This window comes from Barbus barbus (assembly GCF_936440315.1).
Source record: "Barbus barbus genome assembly, chromosome: 34".
Taxonomy (NCBI): Eukaryota; Metazoa; Chordata; class Actinopteri; order Cypriniformes; family Cyprinidae; genus Barbus; species Barbus barbus.
The window spans coordinates 17873798-17896811 of NC_136762.1; the positions used below are offsets into that span (position 1 = coordinate 17873798).

At 37.8% G+C, this 23014-nt stretch overlaps 3 protein-coding genes across 4 annotated transcripts; all 3 read left to right on the forward strand.

Annotated features, from left to right (window-relative positions):
- Positions 1 to 1868: 1868 nt before the first annotated feature.
- LOC306854490 (fructose-bisphosphate aldolase C-A) lies at positions 1869 to 5814 on the forward strand (the record flags this gene model as incomplete). The annotated part of the gene is made up of 8 exons (XM_079392559.1): positions 1869 to 1984; positions 2076 to 2283; positions 2804 to 2858; positions 4556 to 4716; positions 4806 to 4889; positions 5169 to 5343; positions 5419 to 5618; positions 5719 to 5814. 8 exons carry the CDS (start codon positions 1869 to 1871, stop codon positions 5812 to 5814), a joined length of 1095 nt encoding a protein of 364 aa, XP_079248685.1.
- Positions 5815 to 6766: 952 nt separating this feature from the next.
- LOC306854491 (serine/arginine-rich splicing factor 1A-like) lies at positions 6767 to 10618 on the forward strand. Of its 2 annotated transcripts, none has more exons than XM_079392560.1 (5): positions 6767 to 6856; positions 6974 to 7196; positions 7956 to 8173; positions 8247 to 8419; positions 9241 to 10618. In XM_079392560.1, exons 2-5 carry the CDS (start codon positions 7003 to 7005, stop codon positions 9433 to 9435), a joined length of 780 nt encoding a protein of 259 aa, XP_079248686.1. In that variant the 5' UTR covers positions 6767 to 6856; positions 6974 to 7002; the 3' UTR covers positions 9436 to 10618. The 2 variants fall into 2 exon arrangements, with proteins under 2 accessions (XP_079248686.1, XP_079248687.1); XM_079392561.1 differs by having other exon boundaries at positions 6768 to 6856; positions 6977 to 7196.
- A 1588-nt stretch (positions 10619 to 12206) lies between these two features.
- Positions 12207 to 15890, forward strand: LOC306854492 (dynein light chain 2, cytoplasmic). The gene is made up of 3 exons (XM_079392562.1): positions 12207 to 12600; positions 14571 to 14706; positions 14814 to 15890. The coding sequence occupies exons 2-3, from the start codon at positions 14575 to 14577 to the stop codon at positions 14949 to 14951; spliced, it is 270 nt and encodes an 89-aa protein (XP_079248688.1). The 5' UTR covers positions 12207 to 12600; positions 14571 to 14574; the 3' UTR covers positions 14952 to 15890.
- Positions 15891 to 23014: the final 7124 nt, after the last annotated feature.

A 23014-nucleotide genomic window follows, 5' to 3' on the forward strand; every position in this document is an offset into this window, starting at 1 on the left:
TAGATCGATGCCCTGGTAAACTGAATCTCCAAACTTTGACCCTTTTTTTGTCCTTGCAAACTAGATCATAAAGTCATCTAAAAATTCTACTCACCTGTGTAGAACTAGAAATTATGCCATGACCCCACCTCATTTTTTACCACACATATACTTGAATCTGAGCCGCTCTGTGACTGCCAACATTTTCCTAAGGGTATGATGCGAGTCTCAGTTGACTGAAGATTTGAGGATTCGCCTGAGGCATGTATGATCTAATTATATTGTTGACGGGAATACAGCGGATGTGACCTGAAAGACCCAACAGGTTAAAATTGATACCTCAAATAATGTGGCTTTTTGGCCACTTGGCAGATAAAACTGCAACAAAAATCCCATTGACTTACACTGAACAAGGGATTCAAATTCATTTTGATTACGTAACTATCCTAACAACCACCCAGAACAGCTGTATAGCAAGAACCTGGCAACCATCCACTCTACCCCACCATGTTTTGCAGTATAGAAAATGTGAAAAATCTCATTTGGTTGCATTGCATTGGGAAAAATAATGAGAATCCATGCTGCTAGAGAAATGGGATCAGGTGGGCAACCTTTGATGGCCTTTAACACCTCCTCCAATAACTTAATGAGGGCATGAAGTTAAGCTCCGCCCTACAAGTGTCAGCATCCTCTGGGATATCACCTTCATAAAGAACTGGGACACTGGCACTGTTAAAGAATCAGTCACATCTCATCTCGTCTGTAGGAAAAAGCCCCTTCAGTCTGAATCAGTCGGTCCGCTCTGGTCTGGTGAGTAATTCCATCTGTTGAATTATCTGCCATCACCATTTTGGATTACAATTGTTTTGTGAAATATGCAGTGGAGAGACAACTTTGAAAGGTTTTTATTACTAAAAAGTTATGTTTGCACCAGCAAGTTACCATATAGAAAATGTATAGATCGTTTTTAATGCTGAGAGTCATATATGCATGATCAGATTTCTGGATAGACGTGTTTAAATGCTGCTAAAGGTTCAAAAGGTTTTCAAGAAGTTGAGAACATATTTTGTAGTACTTTGGCGATTTAGTTATTCATAAAGAGAGTAAATTATACATGGATAAGGCTTGTAAAATCTTTCTTAAGCTTTTGTGAAAGTGAATGCTTGGCATTTCTGAACTGAACAACATTTAGTCGAAGAGCTGCTGTGCCTGCTGTGCTGGATTTATCTATTTAACTTTGTTTTTCATGGCTATTTCAGTAAAAAAAAAAAAAGAACTTTGCATCGATTCTACACTGGATACGCTGAAAAACAAAATTAACTCAGAAATGCTTGTACATTTCACAGATAATTACAAAGAAACAACAAGTAACACTGAATTAAACATGACATTTTAGTAGAAAGACTAAAATAGTATTTTCTTGTAAAATATACTTCAATGTATATCAGAATATGTTAATGTTTATTAGATTTTATAGAGATTAAACTCACAGAAACCAATTTCTAACCAAATATGTTGTGCATATACTAGAATAGATAAAGTAGGCTATAGAGCCCAATGTACTGTTAATACGAAGGAATTTTCCACATTAATTTTTACCCGTGTTTCGAGTTACACATTATGTTTTAGGACATTTTTGCAAACTTAAAAATAAAGTTACTAGTAATTTTCCTATAGATTTTAAATTTCAACATTTTACATTTTTTCTTACGTTGTATATGAACCATACAGACCCTGTTATATGCATAAATTACTTTGGCAGAAAAGTAATATATGGTAATGTCTTTGAAATTCCATCTTGATCATGTAATGTACTCATGATTATGATTATATCATTACAATGTTCATACTCTTTCTACCCTATCCTCAGGTTGTGCTGGACATTTAGGATGACCCATCAGTTTCCTCCCCTCACCACTGAGCAAAAGAAGGAGCTCCATGAGATAGCTCTGCGCATAGTGTCACCAGGGAAAGGCATCCTAGCTGCAGACGAGTCCATAGGTTAGTGTGGCTTCCTCCAGTTAGTTGTCATAAATTACATTGTGAAAGAAATCCGCAAGCACTCACTTTGATCCTGTGGATGCTTTAACAGGTAGCATGGGGAAGCGTTTGAACCAGATAGGGGTAGAGAACAATGAGGAGAACCGCCGTCTCTACCGTCAGGTGCTCTTCACCGCTGATGACCGCATTGATAACTGCATCGGTGGAGTGATCTTCTTCCACGAAACACTCTACCAGAACTCTGATGATGGCGTCCCATTCGTCAAGATGATAAAGGACAAGGGCATCACTATCGGAATCAAGGTATAAAGTCTCACTAGCATAAATGCAGGAGTATTTGTTTTGACATGTTGAACCCTGGTGCTCATGCAGGTACTGTGAGTTTGAACCTGGCTTGCAACATTTCTCAATCCAATTTAATCCATAAATTCCTTTCATGTCTCATTAGAAAAAGCATTTCAAGTGCAGTTCAATCAGTGGGATACTTTTGGGACAGATCTATCTGTTTGTCCAAATAATCGCAGATATGGGGAGTGTTAATAAAACCTGTTTTTGGGAAACACTGTATTTGCATTTTGTACTTAATTGTACAAAAATGATACCTTTAGGGCTACAACAGCTTGTCACTAGGGCAGTACCCTTAAAGAGGCAACTTTGTACTCTATTTACCCCTAAAAAGTTGGAAATCTTAAGGGTACTAATATGCACCTACTGTACTGATTAAGGTATGATTTTTGCATCTTTTTTTCTGACAGGGTGTTTAAGTCAAGAGCTGAATTAAAATTATATTTCATTTCTAATACATTTAGCCCTTTCTTCACAGGTTGACAAAGGTGTAGTCCCCTTGCCAGGGACTAATGGAGAAACCACTACACAAGGTATATGTCCGTTCTCTGGATCTGAATATTTGATAAATCAATTTTAATTCACTGTTGATTTATTTTCTTGGAAGACTCATTTCAAATTAGTTCCTTGGTTCTTTTTTTCAGTTAGTTTTGAGGTGTTTAACCCTTATTATATTAAGTTCTGGGTCAATCTAGCCAGCGAAACATTTTTGGAAATACTAGTGTTTTTTTTTTTCCTTGAAATTGACCATTTCCCATGTAGTGTTGTGAAAATGCCTTTTGAAAAGTTTTGACATTTTAATGTGTTGTGGAACAAGCGTACAAAACTTTTATTATGATTGTGTTGTCACATATTTCTTTAAAGGCCCCAAATATTTGTAAAGTATTTTGTTATGTAAGTTTCACAGCTACTCTCTGAAAGTATTCACATTTATGCATTTGGCAGATGCCTTTATTAAAAAATATATATACTGCGTTGAAGATGTCAATTTTTTTATCAGTTCATGCATGTGAATTTTGCTGGAAAACGAACAAATGATTTTGCCGTTGTTAACAATATGTTGTTTGATACACACACACACACACACACACTGCTACTCAAAAGTTTGGGATCAGTAATTATACTGTTTAATGATAGTTTAATGTTAATAGTTTAATGTTTTTTAAGTGAGTCTCTTCTGCTCATCAAGGCTGATCAAAAATACAGAAAAAACAGTAATATTGTGAAATCTTATTGCAATTTCTAATATTGGTTTCCTATTTTAATATATTTTAAAATAGAATTTATTTCTGTGATGCAGCGCTGTATTTTCAGCATCATTACTCCAGTCTTCAGTGTCACGTGATCCTTCAGAAATCATTCTGCTATGCTGTTTTATTATGAGTGTTGAAACTGTTGTGCTGCTTCATGTTGTTTTTTGGAACATGTGATACTTTTTTCTTTGATTCTTTGATGAATACAAAGTTAAAAAGAGCAGCATTTGTTCACAATAGAAATCTTTTCTAACAATAGAAGTCTATGACTTTTTATTCATTTAACACATCTCTCCTAAATAAAAGTATTAATTTATTTTTCTTTTCTTTTTTTAAATAGCATATATATTGTAACACACCATTTCTTTTTTAAGTAAATGCTGTTCTTTTAAACTTTTTTTTTAATCAAAGATTCCTAAAAAAAAAATATCACAGGTCCCCGAAAAAATATGAAGCAGCACAACGGTTTCCAACATTGATTATAAATCAGTATATTAGACAGATTTCTGAAGGATCATGTGACACTGAAAACTGGAGTTATGATGCTGAAAATTCAGCTTTGATAACAGGAATAAATTATATTTTAAAGTATATTAAAATAGAAAACTGTTATTTTAAATTGCAATAATATTTCACAAAATAACTGTATTTTTTCTGTATTTTTGATCAAATAGATACAGCCTTGATGAGCAGAAGAAACTTCTTTAAAAAACATTACAAATCCTACTGATCCCAAACTTTTGAGTAGCAGTGTATACATATATATTGCAGTTTAAAAAAAAATCAATACAGTTTTAAAAATATATTCTTATGTTTGCTTTTTTGTAATGTTAGAGAAGTGTTCATGTTAAAGGTTATTTTCCATAGTGTAATTTTTTTTTTTTTCTTTTGTAAATTGTCTTGAATCCAGTTAGGGTCAGTTTGACCCAGAACATAATGATTGTCTCAATTGAACTGCTCGACTTTCTCAACAACAGGTCTGGATGGGCTCTCAGAACGCTGCGCTCAGTATAAAAAGGATGGAGCTGACTTTGCGAAGTGGCGTTGTGTGATGAAAATCAGTGACACCACCCCATCAAACCTGTGCATTAAAGAAAATGCTAAAGTCCTTGCTCGCTATGCTAGTATTTGTCAGCAGGTAAAATGTTCATTTTGATAAATTCATTTGTAGAAGATGCAAATGGAGATTTGTTAAAGCTCAAGTTTTTGTCCCATCTGTACTTGCAGCATGGGATTGTACCCATAGTGGAGCCTGAGATCCTACCTGATGGAGACCACAATTTGAAGCGTTGCCAGTTCGTTACAGAGAGGGTTGGTTATACTCTACTTCTTAAAAGGATATAATATCCAAACATTTTGTCATTATTTATTCACCCTCATGTCATTCCAAACCTGTGTGCCTTTCTTTCTTCTCTTTGCAACTGTTTTGTTCATACAATGAAAGTTAATGGACTCCAAAACAACAAATGACCATAGATAAATAAATCAACATCAAGTTACACAGTTTTGGAACAACATGAGAGCAAGTAAATGAGTATTTTTAGTTTCTGAGTGAACTTATGCTGTACACATTCACTGTCATTTATTCAGGTGCTTGCAGAAGTCTACAAAGCCATGTTTGATCATCATGTGTATCTGGAAGGCACACTACTCAAGCCCAACATGGTGACCCCTGGACACGGCTGCCCAACCAAATACAGTGCAGAGGAGGTTGCAATGGCAACGGTCACTGCTCTGCGGCGTACTGTCCCGCCCGCAGTGACAGGTGAGGATGCATTACTAACTCTAAATCAGTGACGAGTCTGGACACTGCGTGATTACAGACTTCCTGCACTTTCAGGGGTGACCTTTCTCTCAGGAGGTCAAAGTGAGGAGGAGGCCTCCATTAACCTAAATGCCATCAATAACTGTCCACTTGTGAAACCCTGGGCTCTCACCTTCTCATTCGGCCGAGCTCTGCAGGCCTCAGCTCTGAAGACCTGGCGCGGACAGAGAGAGAACGAAGCCACCGCAACCGAGGAATTCATCAAACGAGCAGAGGCATGCCAACCAAATCTATAGTCTACATAAACAGACCGACAGATAGATATAGATAAATAGATCTTCTTTCTAATTGCTTCTCTACTTCTTTTCCCCTCAGATCAACAGTCTGGCCTCTCAAGGGAAGTACACTCTTTGTGGTGACAGCAGCGGAGCCACTGGTCTTTCCCATTACCTTTCCAGCTACTCGTATTGAAATGCCGCTGATTCCCGTAATCCAGCATTAGCTGAAAGCTAGCAGATATCACTGCCCCCTCCATATAAAACACTCAAACATAGGTAGATTATTTACTCCTAAATGTGATATTGATATACAGTAAAACTGCACATGAAAGTGATTGCTAAGTAAGTTTCTGAGGATGTGAAATTTTGTGGTGTCCTCTGCTTGTCTTAAAAAACATTGTAAAATTATAGCTATTGTTGCCAAGATAATTCTTTAGGAAAGTAATGGAGTATTAATAAAGTTACAGTTGACTGTGTTATGTTGATCCTTATCACTTACTGTCAACATTTAAGAGTTTCTTAGGATAGATAAGGATATGCTTCTGTAATCTACCCTTTTGTCATCTAAAGCTTTAATAAAGCCTTTAATAACAGCATGGATTGCAAGTTTATGAGTATCTGATTATTCTGAATTTCTCTGGCTTGATGCATTAGGCTATTGACAAAACAAAAGTGAAACTAAATTATTGACAACCTGAGTACAAACTGAAAATGCTGCAATAAAATTGTGAAGATAGAAGATGCGTCTGGACTCTTTTAATACACACTAGTAGCTTGTTATTATAGTAGTATGTATATTAGGCTATTGCTACTATTATTTTAATAACGGAATAAGTTCATATGCCTAAAATCGCAAGGCATACTGATAATTGTAAATGGTTTATTCTTTGTTTCCATGCAAGTCAATCGGTAAGCTACAGTTTACCTCAGCAGCAGGTATTGATTTCACCCGAGGACCAAACAGATCAGCGCTACTATATATAATAAAATCTTGACATAACCTTTCGCTCCTTATCCATACTAATTGCCCACCCATATCAAATATTTGTATTGTATTAGACATCACTATCCGAACTATTTCGCGTCGCGGATGTAGCTACTCCATTACCCGCCCCTCAGACTGTTTCTCCAGATCCATTCGCGGTGGGTAAAGCGCGCTTGAAGAGGAAGCGGCCCGCGCTTCTCCAGAGGAACACGCTCTCATCGTGCGCGTGCAAGCAGCGCTTCAAACAATAGTAAGTCTCTTTGTTTTGTATCTGACTAGTGTTGCTGTTTGTTAAACGTATTTTGCTAGTTAAACGAACAGCTGTTATATATCACACTCGAAAAGTGTAATTTATTTGTCTGCCCAGTAGGAAGGTGAAGGTATATCAGTGCAGAGATGTCTGGTAGTAGTGTGATCCGCGGCCCTGCTGGAAACAACGACTGCCGCATCTATGTGGGGAATCTGCCCCCTGATATCCGCACGAAAGATGTCGAAGATGTGTTTTATAAGTACGGGGCCATTCGAGACATCGATCTGAAAAACCGACGAGGTGGACCTCCGTTCGCCTTTGTCGAGTTTGAAGACCCAAGGTGGGTGCAACTGAACCTTGAGCCTTTAGCTTAAAGGCTAACGTTAACGTTAATCTGTTTGTTTCAACGTTGTCGGCTTCACTTATTAAACTGAAAAATAAAAATAAACTGTTACCTGAACGGGTTTCTCAATCTATATAGAAGCAAGTGTATATTTTTTGTAAAAAAAGTGTTTTACTTTTGCGTTGTGCTAACATGCTAATTAGCTTAGCCGTGCTCACCATGTTTCCAGAGCTTCGTCTGTTTATATAACGTAATGTTTGTCGTCAATGAAAGTAGGCTTTGCAACTTTTAATTATTCGTTTTGCCCTAAAATGTTTGTTTAATGTGTAAACGAAGTTTCATTTGGTCTTTAAGCTTTAATACCTGCCTTAGGCTTGGATATGGAAATTAGCTTTGAAACGAGACAAATGATTTCTTGTGCTTGACTTATAGTAGTCAACATTTGAAATAGATCTCAACCTTTCAAAGTTGTCCTAAAACCAAAATGCGTTCTTGTCTAATGACAACTTTCATTAACTTTTTTTTTTTTTTTAATACTTTTCAAATGTTGGCTACTGTAGTGTCGGTGAGTTTTTGCTACAAATGACTGTTTAGCACGGACCTCTTCTGTTTTTTTTTTTTTAGGCAATTTTGTGTTACTTAAGTGTTAATTCACTTAACTAGCTGGTTATATTCGTTTAACTCAGTGCGACCGCAGTGACAGGTTTTCCATGCCGGGTTGGTATTTACATGCTTTTCCCGCTCTATTTCCTTTAGAGATGCAGAAGATGCTGTTTATGCCCGTGATGGCTATGACTATGATGGCTATCGTCTTCGAGTGGAGTTTCCCAGGAGCGGGAGAGGAGGTTTTGGTGGCGGCGGAGGAGGAGGCGGCGGTGGAGGAGGAGGAGGTGGTGGTGGTGGTGGTGGTGGGGCTCCTAGGGGTAGATATGGACCCCCCTCCAGACGTTCAGAGTACAGAGTAATCGTATCGGGTACGTTAGCATCACAGCTCTAACTAATTCAAGAGATGTTTGAAGTTGTATTGACCGTTGGATTTGATTCCAGGGCTACCACAGAGCGGCAGCTGGCAGGATCTGAAGGATCACATGCGTGAAGCAGGTGATGTATGTTATGCTGACGTTTTCCGAGATGGAACTGGTGTGGTGGAGTTTGTTCGCAAAGAAGACATGACCTACGCCGTCCGCAAACTGGATAACACAAAATTCCGGTCTCATGAGGTAGGTTTGAGATTTTAATCTGAATTTTTGGATATGCTTAGCATTGGAATATTCCTAAGGTAAGCAAATCCTAATGTTGTGCTAAGAGGTTCTGTTTTAAGTGAATTCGTCTTAGTGATAGTATATTGACGTAGAAATTTTGCCAATTAATTGGCATCAATAGCTGCATCTTGGAACTATGAGTTACTGGGAGCAATCAGTTTCTCTGCAGTCATATCTTAAATAGGTATTGTTAAATCAATTTCTTTTTAATATTAACCTTGTTATTGTGGAAATGCTGCCCAGATTTCTAACTCTTCTAATCGCCTGCTTCATAAGACAGAGCTGTAGCTATATACACACATGCATGTTCTGCAAGTTTTTCTTTGTGCTAATGAAAACATTTTAGTGCAAAAAGGTAAGAATAAACTAAAAAATAATATACATTGTACATGGCAGCTTGATTTAAAAGAAAGATCTCTCTCCCTTTCTTGTACCTTATTTCATGACAAAATTAAAAATAAATTTTGAATTGTGTATTTTTTTATAATTACTGAACATTAAGTCACTTTTAATTTTGTAACAGTTCAGCATTAGTTTTTCTGAGCAGTTACTGGCTAATTAATTGCATTGTCAAAATCCAGTATTGGCTGACCCTTCCTTGTGCATACCTAAGCTAAACCTTGTCAAACTGGAAGTTTTGTGTAGTCAATTCTTACTGGTTGAATACTGGTATACACCCAAAGAGCAGTGTTTCATTGCAGGAAGTCTGGTAAGTATAGTGACAATGTTAGCATGCTTGTATTCTACACTTGCTCAATGGAAAGTTCTGTCTCTGCCAGGGAGAAACTGCATACATCCGTGTGAGGGTGGATGGTCCCCGCAGTCCGAGCTATGGAAGATCAAGATCAAGGAGCCGCAGTCGCAGCAGGAGTCGCAGCCGCAGCAACAACCGTAGCCGAAGCTACTCCCCACGCCGCAGCCGAGGATCCCCGCAGTACTCGCCGCGCCATAGCCGCTCCCGCTCTCGCTCCTAAACCAACCCTCTAGAAGCCGTTAAACCATTTGTTTTTAAGTCTTTACACAAACTCCATGTTTTAATTCCACCCTTCTTGTTTCATGAGACAATGATCATCTTATGAATGTCTTTGTCCTTTATTTTTGTTTTTCTCTTCCTGCATTGGTTATGTTTAAACATGCATTTTTAACTAACTTTTTGATTTCTTCCCCCTTTTTTTTTTTTAAATACAAAGTGGAAGTCTTTTTTTCATAGACCAAACAAAGGGTTATGTAATGGCTCCCAATATTTTTGTAAATGCCATGTATGAAAGTTATTCATGGAAAAGTGGGTTCTTCAATTGTTTTATGCTGTCTTCCTCTAGACGTGACACCGAACTGATGCTTTGTAATAAAGGATTGCTAAATCTAATCTGTTGCGTAAAAGGGTGAATTTGAACTCTAGAACAAACCTCTATAGCATCAAAACAAAAAGACTTGTTGGCCCTTAGGGCATGATTTGAGTAACTGAACCCATTTTAAGTCACTTTCAAATGAGGTGGTATCTTTAGGTGTATTGTAAAGATGTACTGGTCAAACGTCTAGTTGGGTTTTTTTGTCCAAAGACAGATTGCAGCTTTCATGTTTTTATCAACATGTTTGATTCAGTCTTAGTGTTAGGTTATTAGCCTGTCTTGGCCTTAATGCTGTATGCATGCATCAAAGAAGGCAGGTTTGAGTGGATTTGATTCTAACTCTTTGCCTCCTTTGTTTTGATTTTGCTGGTATCTTAAGGTTTGGATTGGAGGAGAGGTTCAGTGGATGCCGGATCACTGGGATCAGTACATAATGAAGATAGGATAGGGAATGCTGGATACATGGAACAGGATCAATTGCTCCCAGGATCATAGGAATTATAAGACCGCAATTTTAAAGTACTTCCCTACCCCCTTTATTCTCTCAATACCTCAGAGGAAAATGTAGACGTTTTGGCCCTTCACCTTTTTTTTTTTTTTTTTAATACATTGGCGGAGCAGATGCTGGAGCAGTCTTTGGGGATGGAATCGACAGGAACTGTATGGTAAACTGAAAGTGCATTTGGGATGGGGAGGGGTTTACTCGGGCATTTTTAGATTTACACTGTCCCAATGTGGATGGTAGATGCTTTAACATCGCTAGCATTTTTCTTTTTAGTGAAGTTTTTGCCTAAATAAAGGTTTCATTGGTACAAAATAAGTGTGTTCCTTTGCTTTTTTTAATGCTTTTGAGTTGTTGAATACCGTATGATTAAATTACAACTCTAATGGATAGATCTCCTGAAATTTACTCAGTCGTAGCATTTCAAGCTGTTTGACTGGTGGAACTATAAATATTTTACAAAATATTTTGAGGCCTAGTTTCACAGACAGGGCTTAGACTATGCCACAATTATTCCATAGTTCAATTAGGACATTTAAGTCATTTTCATTAACACGCATTAGAAAAAACATTACTGGTGTGCATCTTGAAACAAAACAAATGCAATGATATATTTTAAGATCAATCAGTGCGCGTTTCTTTAAGTTAAAACAGCTCAGACTTACACTTTAGTCCGGAACTAGGCTTAAGCTTGGTCTGTGAAACCGGGGGTGAATGTTTAAACCGTTTTTGTTCATACAGTGTTGCACAATCCTGCACATTTTTCAAAATATCAAAATTATGTTCTACAGAAGAAAGTAAGTTGTGCAGTTTTGGAAAGACGTGAAGGTTGAGTAAATTATGACCGCTATTTATCCCCGTTTCACAGACCAGGCTTAAGCTAGTCCCAGACTAAAATGCATGTTTGAGCTGTCTCAACTCAAAATATCTTGTTCCGACTTGTCTTAAAATATGTCAGTGTCATTGTTCTGTGTCAAGATGCACACATGTAATGTTTTCTTGTAAGGCGTTTTTGTAAAAGTTGCTTAAATATCTTAATTTAACCAAGGCCTAGTCCTGGCTTAAGATAAGCCCTGTTTGTGAAACCGTGCCTATGTTTATTAATTTATATTGTATTTAAGGTACACATTTGATCAGTTGATACATTATCTGGGAATTGAACATATTGCCTAATTCACACCATGCTCTGCTATGAGAGTTTCAGGACTACTGCTATTTATATAAAAAAATAAAGTTAGCTGTCCCTTTAATTTTGGAGGCCGCCCAAAAGTTGAATTCTGTATTAATGCGCTTAGTAACTGAAAACCGTATACTGTTAGGATAATTATATTAGGAAGAATCGGTTTGGGAAAATAAGTTTATTGCAATAGATAAGTAGGTTCTTTATAGTAAATGAAAAACGTGCAACGCTACAAATCGGTGTATCCCGACTCTCAGAAGAATGACTCGTTTGAGCCGGTTCTTTTTATAAATGAACCTGAATCATTTACTGAACTACAATAGTTATTTAGTCAAGTCCAATGAAATAAACTAGAACTGTTATGTTGTGAGAAATAGACTGGTTTTCACGATAACGTGTAAAGATACACATTTCTGCGTTTCATTGTAGTCAGTGGTAATTTATGAACGACAGAAAGCCATTTTTGGATAGCATTTATACAGCCTTTAAAATTATGTAAGCGCACCTTTTGCACAATTGTATTAAATATATAACTACATTCTGTTGAAACCTGGAATAATATCATAATTTGATAGCAGACTGTTAAATCCAATTCATTTTTCCACATATTTCTATTAAATTCTAAGAAAATCGTCGAGGAACCGGAACTGTAACCAGAATCAAGACATTTCTAGTTGCATTAAACTGCGTGGGACCGACCATGAGAGGAACAACAGATTAATACCTCTAACCTTGCAATAAGTGTCCTTCACTGATTGTGAAGTGTTTTCATTGTGAAGGTCCACCGAGTCTAATTTCAGCTATTTTCTGGCCCACACAATCCTGCAGTTTATAACCAAACAAGCACATTTCCCTCTGGTCTCCGGTTGAAGATGCATTGTGGGATGAAATAAGATGCTGGCAGAGGGGCGCAGGGAGCGGCTGGGCTGCAGCCAATGGCGAGCGCTGTGTAGGACGGCATTGTGGAGAGCCAGGGATTTTAGCGCGCGCACCAGTCGGCGTTTGACTTGATCCTTATGTTCTTCTCATAGAGTCAAAGGGACATCCAAAACGACGAAAGCGCGATTGGTTTCACTTGCTAATTCCTCTTGCCAAATATTGCTGACAGGTGAGTTGAATAGTTTGCCATCTTAGGTGATCTATAAGAATGATCTTGCATGCATTTTGAGGCTGATGCCATCGTTTCAAATATATAAATGGCGATTTAAAAAAAAAAAAAATTGTAACATTTAAATCGCTTCAGTAAATCGTGACTTTGAAATTCAGACGCTACAGTGAGAACGCCGCGTGCGCCTGAGTTTCATTGATTTGCTGGAACATCAACCGCGCGCGCTGTGAATGGAGGTGGTGTGAGGTAGCATATTCCTCCATCCTGACCTGTCAGTGACTTGATAGATGAATCCAGACCTGAATCAGTTGAATGCCACCATATAATTGAGTTCAACTTCCAAATCAACGTGGTGTGAAGTGCTGATATCAGCTGTGTATGATCTATTAGGGGTTTTCTATACCAGTTTGCCTGTATGCATTTGGACCATATGAATCCCAGTATTAATATCGCTGGTTAACTAGTTTAAAGTACTGGATTTGACATCAAAATGTAATTTTAGCCCAATTTGACTTGGTTTTCTTGTCTCAGGATTAATAGTATGCAAATATGTGGTTTTTTTAACCAACTTCATACTTGATTTAATTCCAAAAAATATAATTTTAGTGCATTTTGACTTGATTTTTATGGGCCTAGCTTTAGTAGAACGCATATATGGCCTTTATTGAATACCTGTATATGGCAGTGCTGTCAATGTTTAATGCATTTGCCCAGCAAACACATGTGTGTTGCGCAATGTCCATGCACCCCCAATATTAGTGTTGCTAGTTAACTGGTTTGAAGTGGCCTACTTTTAGTTTAGATTTTACTTAAAAAAAGTAGTTTGAGCACATTTTGACATCTGGTTTTATGGGCTCAGCATTAACAGTATGCAAACTTGATCTGTTGACTAGCTGCAAATGATAGTGCTGTCTATGTCCATGCATTTGGTCCTAATGTATCTGTGTACTATGGATGGGAAGATTCCATTGCATTCCTATTGGTCACTTAGCTCAGCTTAGCTTGACAGTTTGCCTGCCCTGGACCAGGTTAGCTTTCCAGCATAAGTAGCCACAGTGACTGAGGTCGATCTTTGTTAAATTTGCTTTATGGAACCAAATCATTTGACAGTGAGTCAGACTAACTGAAATAAGCCTGGCCTATTTGGTAAACTTGTTTTTTGAAACCGGCCTCGAGGCATTAGAAGTCAGAAGACACAAGTTAATTTATGATTTGCTGTCTGTCGGAAACCAAAGAAATAAAAGCAATCATATTTTTTCCATTGTATCGAATCGCATTGCGTTGAATCGAATCGAAATCGAGTCACACTGCATCGTAATAGGGGTGAATCGCATCGCTAGCTGCTTCATATGTATCTTCAATGTATCGTATCGTTGGCTATGCATCGAGATGCGTATCGCATCGGCCTCAGTTATGGAGATGCACATCTCAAATGTGTACATATGACTATATTTATCCCAGTAATTGTGCTGCTTGTTAACTAAAGTACTTTTATGCTGGATTTAACGCCAAAAAATTTGAGTTTGTCCACTATTTGATTAGGTTCTTGGGGCCTATATGCAGATATGTCCTTTATTGATTAGCTGCAAATGTGTTTTCTGTGCATTTGGACTATAGTTAACTAGCAATACCAATACTGGGATAAATAAAGTACTTTTATAGTGGATTTCTCTCCAATAAATGTCATTTGAGAACAGTTTGAGTTCGTTTTCTGGGTCCAGCGTTAATAGTAGTATGTAAATACGCCTTTTATTGACTAGCCTCAAATGCTAGTGCTGACTGAAAGACCTGCTTGGTTCTCGTGAAAGTATCTAGTGTCATTTTGAATTGCCTAAACAAATCAGATCCTCTCCGTTGATGGCATTCTGTCAGGAATTTGCCTGGCATTGTCAGGGAAGAAGCACCCATGAATGGCCCCACTGTTTGACTCTCAGTGGAGACTGATCTTTGTTCGTTTCTACATTTTCAAGAACCATGACCGACAGGAAGGCAGTGATCAAGAACGCTGACATGTCTGAAGACATGCAGCAGGATGCAGTGGACTGTGCCACGCAGGCCATGGAGAAATATAACATAGAGAAGGACATTGCCGCATACATCAAAAAGGTGAGTCGTGCCGAGATTTGAGCCGTACTATTATTTTAGACCCATAACTTGTATTTGTCACGCTTGCATTTTCTCCCGTGCTTAAACCACATTGTCTTGTGTTACAGGAGTTCGATAAGAAATACAATCCTACGTGGCATTGCATTGTGGGAAGGAACTTCGGCAGCTACGTGACCCATGAGACGAAACACTTCATCTACTTCTACTTGGGCCAGGTGGCCATTCTCCTCTTCAAGTCTGGCTGAGTCCAGGTCAGACCAGACTGTAGAATGTATCTCCAATGAAGACTGTGATGCACTGGTGGCTAATGTCATCTACGAATATTAAACAAGACCATACCATGACTAGGCTGACTGTGCACAACTGCACGGATCATGTCCTATACTACTTGTGTACATGTTGCAGTTAAATTGCTTTTCATTAGAGGCCTGAGTTTTTGTTAATGGTCCTTGCAGGTTTTTCCTAACACATATGTTGTAAAAATTAAAAAAACGAACCAAAAAAAAGTATAATAAAGAAAGTCAGAAAATGTGAAGCACTGACCAGCACACATGTCTGCTATAAATCAATGGATATATTTTTGGTGACTTAGTGCTGTAATACATTGAACGCCATGCGCTGTATGTCATTTTTGGGGTATTTGGGTAACGGATAGAAGCACATTTGGTAGGCTGGTTTGATTTAAATCATTCTGTTGTTATAGAATGTTTGTGCCTGAATACTTCTGCAGTAAATGTATATTTTCTTTTCATTTGATGCTTGAGAGGTATTGCGTTTGAGAGAATCCATATTGACTATTTGAAATGTCTGAGTATACAACAGACTAGATGTAATTGAAGTGCACATATAATAAAGTTTAAAAGCAAAACACATATGTAATTCATATTACAACATGCTAACTCCATCAAGCTAGTCTTTTAATGTAATTTCTGCAGAACAGGTTTCTGAATGTAAGTAGTTAAGGTTTCAGCGCACAGCAAATGTCTTTGCCATCTTCCTGTCTGCTGTTCCAGATGAGTAGAATTAATTTGCATGTTTGTTTTTGCCTTATTTTTACAGTTCTGATCTGTGCACAATCATATGACTGTATAGTTTGCACATAGCATATGTCATATGCCCACTCAGGTACCGCCCATGACAAAAGCGGCCTGTCAGATTCATTAAAATGTGTGACTGAAAGATTTTGTTTGTTCATTGTGTATATTTCTCATGTGGGCCTGGATTGATGTTCTGCCAGGGCCTGCAGCAGCCATTAACAGCGTGTTGTCTGCTACTTCAGTGCCTAAACACTAGAGGACTCCCTCTCATCGAGCAACGCCTCTGTGCGGCCTACAGTCTCTGGATTGGAAACATTGGTTTACAATAGTGAGCGTCGATATTTTAACACGCCTGAAGTTCTATAAAACCTTATGAGGGAGTATAACGTCATTTAAGAAACTGCTAGTGGCTTAAACGCATACAAATTTTGTGAAGACCATGTTAAACTTTGGAAAGCTTGACAGTAGAAACTCTAAATGCTGTCTTGATGACTAAACCTTGTTAATTTTAAAAGCTTGTAAGATAGCATCTTAAAGCTGGTTGAACGGTATGTTATATTTAACTGTGTCCCAGCAACAATTTTTGTTTCCCAAAACATTCTGCCAACGTTAATTTCTTGACGTTCTAACATTCTCTGCTGTTTGGCCAGGAAAGTTTGCTTTCTATAAATAGAACGTTCCCCTAATGTTTCCAGAATGTTCTTATTTGGTTCCCCCAAAATAACCAAGTGGGAACAATAGGGATGTCTAATCAGACGATGCATTTTGAAATTTTGGTTTTAAGTTTGTAAAATAACAGTATGTTGTTGGCTTTGTCAACACAGCTTACTTAATGGCATCTTTATTTTCAGATCCATATGGATCATAAGAGATTCCTTAATGGCAAACAACAAGGCAAAGCCAAATTATTTTTATCGCTTGATAGCCACCTTATTTTGAAATACAAAAGTGAGTCAAGTTACGACTGGCTGCACTCGTTCTTATGTTTAAAATAAGAGGATATCATATGTTTCATTGACATAACGATACTTGTCATGTTGGTAGGCTAACATCTGTATATTGTTCTGAGAGTGCTTTGCTGGTAGGGTATTTTGGTAGTTTTGCACTGGTCCTGAGCAGATTTGGTGTGACACCATTAACCGGCTGAAGGTAATCATGTGAATTCAGATACCAATCACACCTGAGGAGCTCAAGAGTCTTTCGGTTTATTTTACAGCCCTTTATATGTGATAAGACGTGCTGGAGCGTGGCTCTTTGTTTTTCTCCACATTCTGTTTTTATGGCTGTGGCAGTTTTGCAAGTTTATTCGTAGCCGGATAAAGTGCTTTGGAAGGGCAGGTCTTTGGTCCCAGGTTGTTGTTTTTGCTAGAGCAATAAGATATATATTTTGGCACATATCATTTAAAAAGGGAACAGACATACTGTAATATGATGATGGACGTGGTTTATCCTATATGGATTTTTTTCCACTGAAGGTGTGAAAGTTCTGCACCATGCCGGAAGATTCCCATTTTCTGATATCCAGTACTGCAAACCACAAAAGAAGTGAAGAAGTCTCTTTTAATAAAACTCCCCATGGTCCTTATTAAGATCACATAGTTTTCATGGTGATGTCAAGAAGGACCTGTGATTATTTGTAGGCTGGAAAGGATAAGACAGACAGGATTTTAAGTTAATGATTTTCTCACTTTTATTAAAAGGGGCTAATTATGCTGTTTGAGGCAGAAGAGAAAGTGAATAAGATCATCCTACAGACTTTTAATGACATCATACAGAACTGATTTATTTATTTTTAAATGTGTCAAATTGGATGACATCTTTTTATTTACACTACCTTGGGGTCTTCAAGATTTTTTATTTTTTTTTGAAAATCTATCATACTCAAAGGCAGCATTTACTTGATCAGAAATGCAATTAAGATGATTTGATATATGTTTACAGTTTAAAATAATTATTAATAATTAATAAAGATTTTTTTTAAAATGTAAAATAGAAAGTTCAAAAGAACAGCTTTCATTTGAAATAAAAATTAAGGTTTATTTAGATTAAAATAAATGACACATTCATGAACTCCTTAAGATCCTCTTTCCATTTTGGATCAATTGTCCCTGTTCTTCAAAGTTTGTCCTTGCACAGGGGGCATTTAGACGATTAGCTTCTTAACGTCATGCCCAATCTACCTTTGTGCCCCCAAGAGCAGTTTGTTCTAATAGCTTTGCTCTAAATTGAGTGGCAGCCATGGGGCCTAACAAAGCAATGCAGGAAATGTCTGAGGCAGTCAGGCTGAACACACCGGACCTGTAAACGCCACTAAACAGAGGAGAGATCCTCTTATACCCATAATGCAACATATTGTTTTTTCAAATGTGTTAATAGTTATTTGGTCCCATTTTGTGGTTCACGTGGAGAGAAGAAATTCATTTCAAGTAATTTTTCCTCATTTTCACTCCACATTCCAAAATAATAAGACTCATTTATGATAAACGGGAAAATCTTATGAGCAGCAATTTAAGTTTAACCATCACGGAAATAAATGACATTTTAATGTATCAAAATAGAAGCTTATCATGGTAAAAATCGCAGTATTACTGGTTTTACTGTATTTTTGATCAAATAAATGCAGTCTTGCTGAGTATGAGACATCGAAAACATTTAAAAAAAATCCTATAGACCCCAAACCTTTGAAGAAATGAAGTTTATTGAGATCTTTTTGATCAGTGTCAGTGATACTATACAGGAAACAGGGTAAAGGTGCTGCACACAGTCTTTTATGAGGCCGCAACACTCTTGATGGAAAGTTGTTGTCCTCTTGACCTTTATTCCACACTCAACCAGGAAAGAATAGTTACTTCCTGAATCTCCTAGACTATCCTGATAGCATACTTAATGCCTTCACTCATTCATTTTCATCTGGCTTGAAGATCTTCTTCTGTTCTTTCACTCTTAAGTCTTAACTCTTCACTCTTCCTTGTGTGCTTGTCTCTTAATTCCCAGTCTTTCATCATTCTCCTTCCCTCTTTCTTCACCGCCGGCCTGCTCTTTATGGTTCTACGTCTTGTAATCCTGCCCCTTTATTGCTTTCTCAGTGAGCTGCTGTCAAGGATAAGGCAATTAGCTTATCACCGAGACATGATTTATAGAATCTACAAGTGACACAGTCCTTGCGGTGCCGCACTGATCCTCTTTGATTTCGGCAAAACATCTTGCTCTCGACTGCTTTCCAGCAAGACGTATTATAGTCCTCAGTGGTTCAGAGAGAGAAGGAGCTCGTTGTAGCAATTACGTCACATAGCTACTGTGCATCAGTGCCTGACTTTTAATGTCATTCAGAAAGCCCCGGGAGGTCTGAAACCCCCCTATGAAAATGTCCCACTCCCTGAGTTTGTGTGCACGAGGAGGGATAGAGGGAGAGGTCAGATTGGTGCCAAGCTTGAATCCCTCTTTCGCCTTATCTCAGGTAATATCCCTTCTCTCAAGGCATGTGATGTTGAGCAATGGGGTTGTAAAGCGGTGCAACGCTTTATGAGTGTTCCTGAGAAACTTAGGCTTCGTTCCACGCTCATTGAGCACTTGGCCGCAGGGCCTCCTTCTCTCTCTGTCCCCAGACATTGCTAAGTCATTCGCTCATGTTTGCACTGCGCCGATCTAGAGACGGATGAATTGGTTAAGGTTTAATCCAAGAAGAACATTATAGTGAATCTGAGGAACGAGATATATAAGTTGTGTCTAGAAATATTTTGAAATATTAAAAAAATTGTTTTTTTTTGTGACTGAATCAAACAATTCCATTTCTATTAAATGATTAAAGTTTATTTATAAAGCCCTAAATGACTTAGCTCCTCAGTACTTGAGCAAGCTCTTATCACATTATAGGTCTCCACGTCTGCTGCGTTCTCAAAACTGTGGCCATTTGATAATACCTAGAATATCAAAATCGACTGCGGGCGGCAGATCCTTTTCCTATTTAGCACCCAAACTCTGGAACAATCTACCTAATACTGTTCGGGAGGCAGAAACACTCTGTCAGTTTAAATATAGATTAAAGACACATTTCTTTAACCTGGCTTACACATAACACACTAATACACTTCTATTATTCAAATCCGTTAAAGGATTGTTAGACTGCATTAATTAGATCAACCGGAACCGGGAACACTCCCCATAACACATGATGTACTCGTTACATCATAAGAAGAATGTCATCTACGCTAATATTTGTATATTTCTATTCTGTTTCTCAGTCCGTGTCCAGATCAGATGGTGGATCCGCGCCGGGAGATGATGTATGTGGCCCTGATCGTCGGCGGAGGCCGGACACCTGGATGAGCCCCGGAGACATATCCCCAGTCACCGTAGCCACCCGATCCGGTCCGTATCCAGCCCAGATGGTCACTGCAGTCACCAGATCCAGTCCGTATCCAGATCAGATGGTGGATCAGCACCCAGAGACGACCTCTACAGCCCTGAACATCAGTGGAGACCAGGACACCAAGATGAGCGCCAGAGACAGATCCCCAGTGAGGACCCCGCCACTTAGACAGCCATCGGGAAAGTCCACTGGAACCAGTTGAGCCCTTACAATCTGACTTTGCTGCAGTTGGAATTGAAGTGCTGGTTCGTTTGGCCAGAGGAGAACTGAGCCTGGTTTCTCCCAAGGTTTTTTTCTCCATTCTGTCACCGATGGAGTTTTGGTTCCTTGCCGCTGTCGCCTCTGGCTTGCTTAGTTGGGGACACTTCATTTCCAGCGATATCGTCGACCTGATTTCAAAGACACTATTTAAACTGAACTGAGCTGGATGATGACATCACTGAATTCAATAATGAAATGCCTTTAACTGAAAATCTTTTTTAATCTTTTCATTTTACATTATTGACACACTATTTTCCTTTTTTGATATTGTGCAGTTGCTTTGACACAATTTACATTGTTAAAAGCGCTATATAAATAAAGGTGACTTGACTTGACTTTTTATTTTTAAGAAGCCCAAAAATACATACAGGTACATCTCAAAAAATATGAATATCGTGAAAAAGGTAAATATTTTCTGTCACTCATTTCAGAAAGTGAAACCCATATATTATATAGAGTCATTACACATAGAGTGAAATATTTCAAGTATTTATTTCTTGACATTTTGATGATTATGGTTTACAGATAATGAAAACCCAAAATTCTGTGTCGGAGTTGTTAGCGTGTCTCTAATAAGATCAGTCACAAACACGATCCCTGCACGATCTAATGTGTAGCGTCTTATTAACTCACTGTCATGCATTGTGTGCAACGTATTTCTTCTCCCTCTTCATGTTTCGTCCATTTTCTCCACTGCTAAAGAAACTCTTAAGCCCCTTAAAAGTCCTCGTCCATACTCCTAACAATTTTGAACCTTAAGACCTCTTTTAAAAGGTTAGGAATGCTTTCTGAATTACTTTTTTTCTTTACTAGGGTCTTTTCTTTAATTTAAAGAGGAAACACCCACATTTATAAGAATTTTCTTAGAATTTTGTTACTAGGAGCAACTCTTAGCACTAAATTTTTTCATGAATACGGGCCCAGGTCTTTTTCTGCACAGCCCAGGTAAGACGCTTCTGACGTTGTCTCTGGTTCAGAAGTGGCTTGGTAGCCCTTTTCCTGAAGACGTCTGAGCGTGGTGACTCTTGATGCACTGACTCCAGCTTCAGTCCACTCCTTGTGAAGCTCTCTCAAGTGTTTGAATCAGCTTTTCTTGACAGTATTCTCAAGCTTGCGGTCATCCCTGTTGCTTGTGCACATTTTCCTACCCAAATTCTTCCTTCCAGTCAACTTTGCATTTAATATGCTTTGATACAGCACTCTGTAAACAGCCACCCCTTTCAGTAATGACCCTCTGTGACTTACCCTCTTTGTGGAGGGAGTCAATGTTCATCTTCTGGATCATTGCCAAGTCAGCAGTCTTCCCCATTATTGTGGTTTCAAAGAACAAGAGATACTCTGAATTTATACTGTAGGGATGGTCATTAATTGAAACTCAAATGTAAATATTCTAATATTTTGAGATACTGATTTTTGACTTTCATGAGCTGTAAGCTCTAATCATCAAAATTAAAACAAAAAACTTTTGAAATGTTTTACTTTACATGTAATGAATCTAAAATATGCAAGTTTCACTTTTTGAAATAAGTTACAAGAAAAAATGAACTTTTTCACGATATTCAAATTTTTGGAGATGTACCTGTATAGTGCATCGCACACCTGACTCAACCGTAAGTGCACTGGATGAAATTACAATATAAACTAGAAAATCAAACTTGAGTAAAGTGTGAGGGATCTTGATTTTTTTCTAGTATTATTGAGAAAAAATATTATTACTTAATATATGAAAATATCTAAAATAGTTTTTTTGAAGTGAGATAAATGTAATCCAATAATTGGCTTATACTGCACTATATAACAATATAAATACAATTTTACAGTTTTTAACTACATTTTGTCATGTAAACAACCATTCAGCAACCAGAAAGAGTCACAGTTATTTGATTAATTAAAATTAGTGGTTCGTAGCAGCCATTCATTTAGATAATTGTTTGAGCTACACTGTCTGCACTGTATGGTTTTGATTCACTAAAATGAACCGACTCTAAAGAATCATTTATTCAAAATCAGGCTGATATTGTACTTGTTGCAGTATATAATTTTTTTTCTTTATGATTCGTTAAAAGATTGGACTCGTAATAGTCATTCATTTGTAGATTTGACTGTGCCTGTCACATTTTGTGTGTAATTCACTAAAAGATCTGTCTCAGAGAAGTAATTCATCCAGGAATCTGACTGCACTTATTGCTTTCGTTTATGATTCACTGAATGATCTGGTTCATAAGAGTCATTCGTTTGGAAATCTGACTCCTGGTTGTGCTTTATATTTACGATTCACCGAAAGATCGGGCTCATAAGAGTCATTAATTTAGGAATAAAACTCCACGTGATGTACTTTGTATATGAATCATTAAAAGTCTGCACTTGCACTCATTTGGCAATTGGATTGCACCTATTGCGCTTTGTCTATGATTCACTAAAAGATTCGACTCAGAAGAGTCATTCATTTGGCAATCGCATTGATTGTGCTGTTTGTTTATGATTTACTGAAAAATTGGCATCATTAGAGTAATTTATGATTTCATGAATCATCTGTTATCACATCACTGAACTCATATTAACTGTGGTAGACCATCTCAGCAGGGGGTTTGGGAAGCGGGAGGTGAACAAGTCAGTGGCTCTCAATTTCATTCCCTCATTC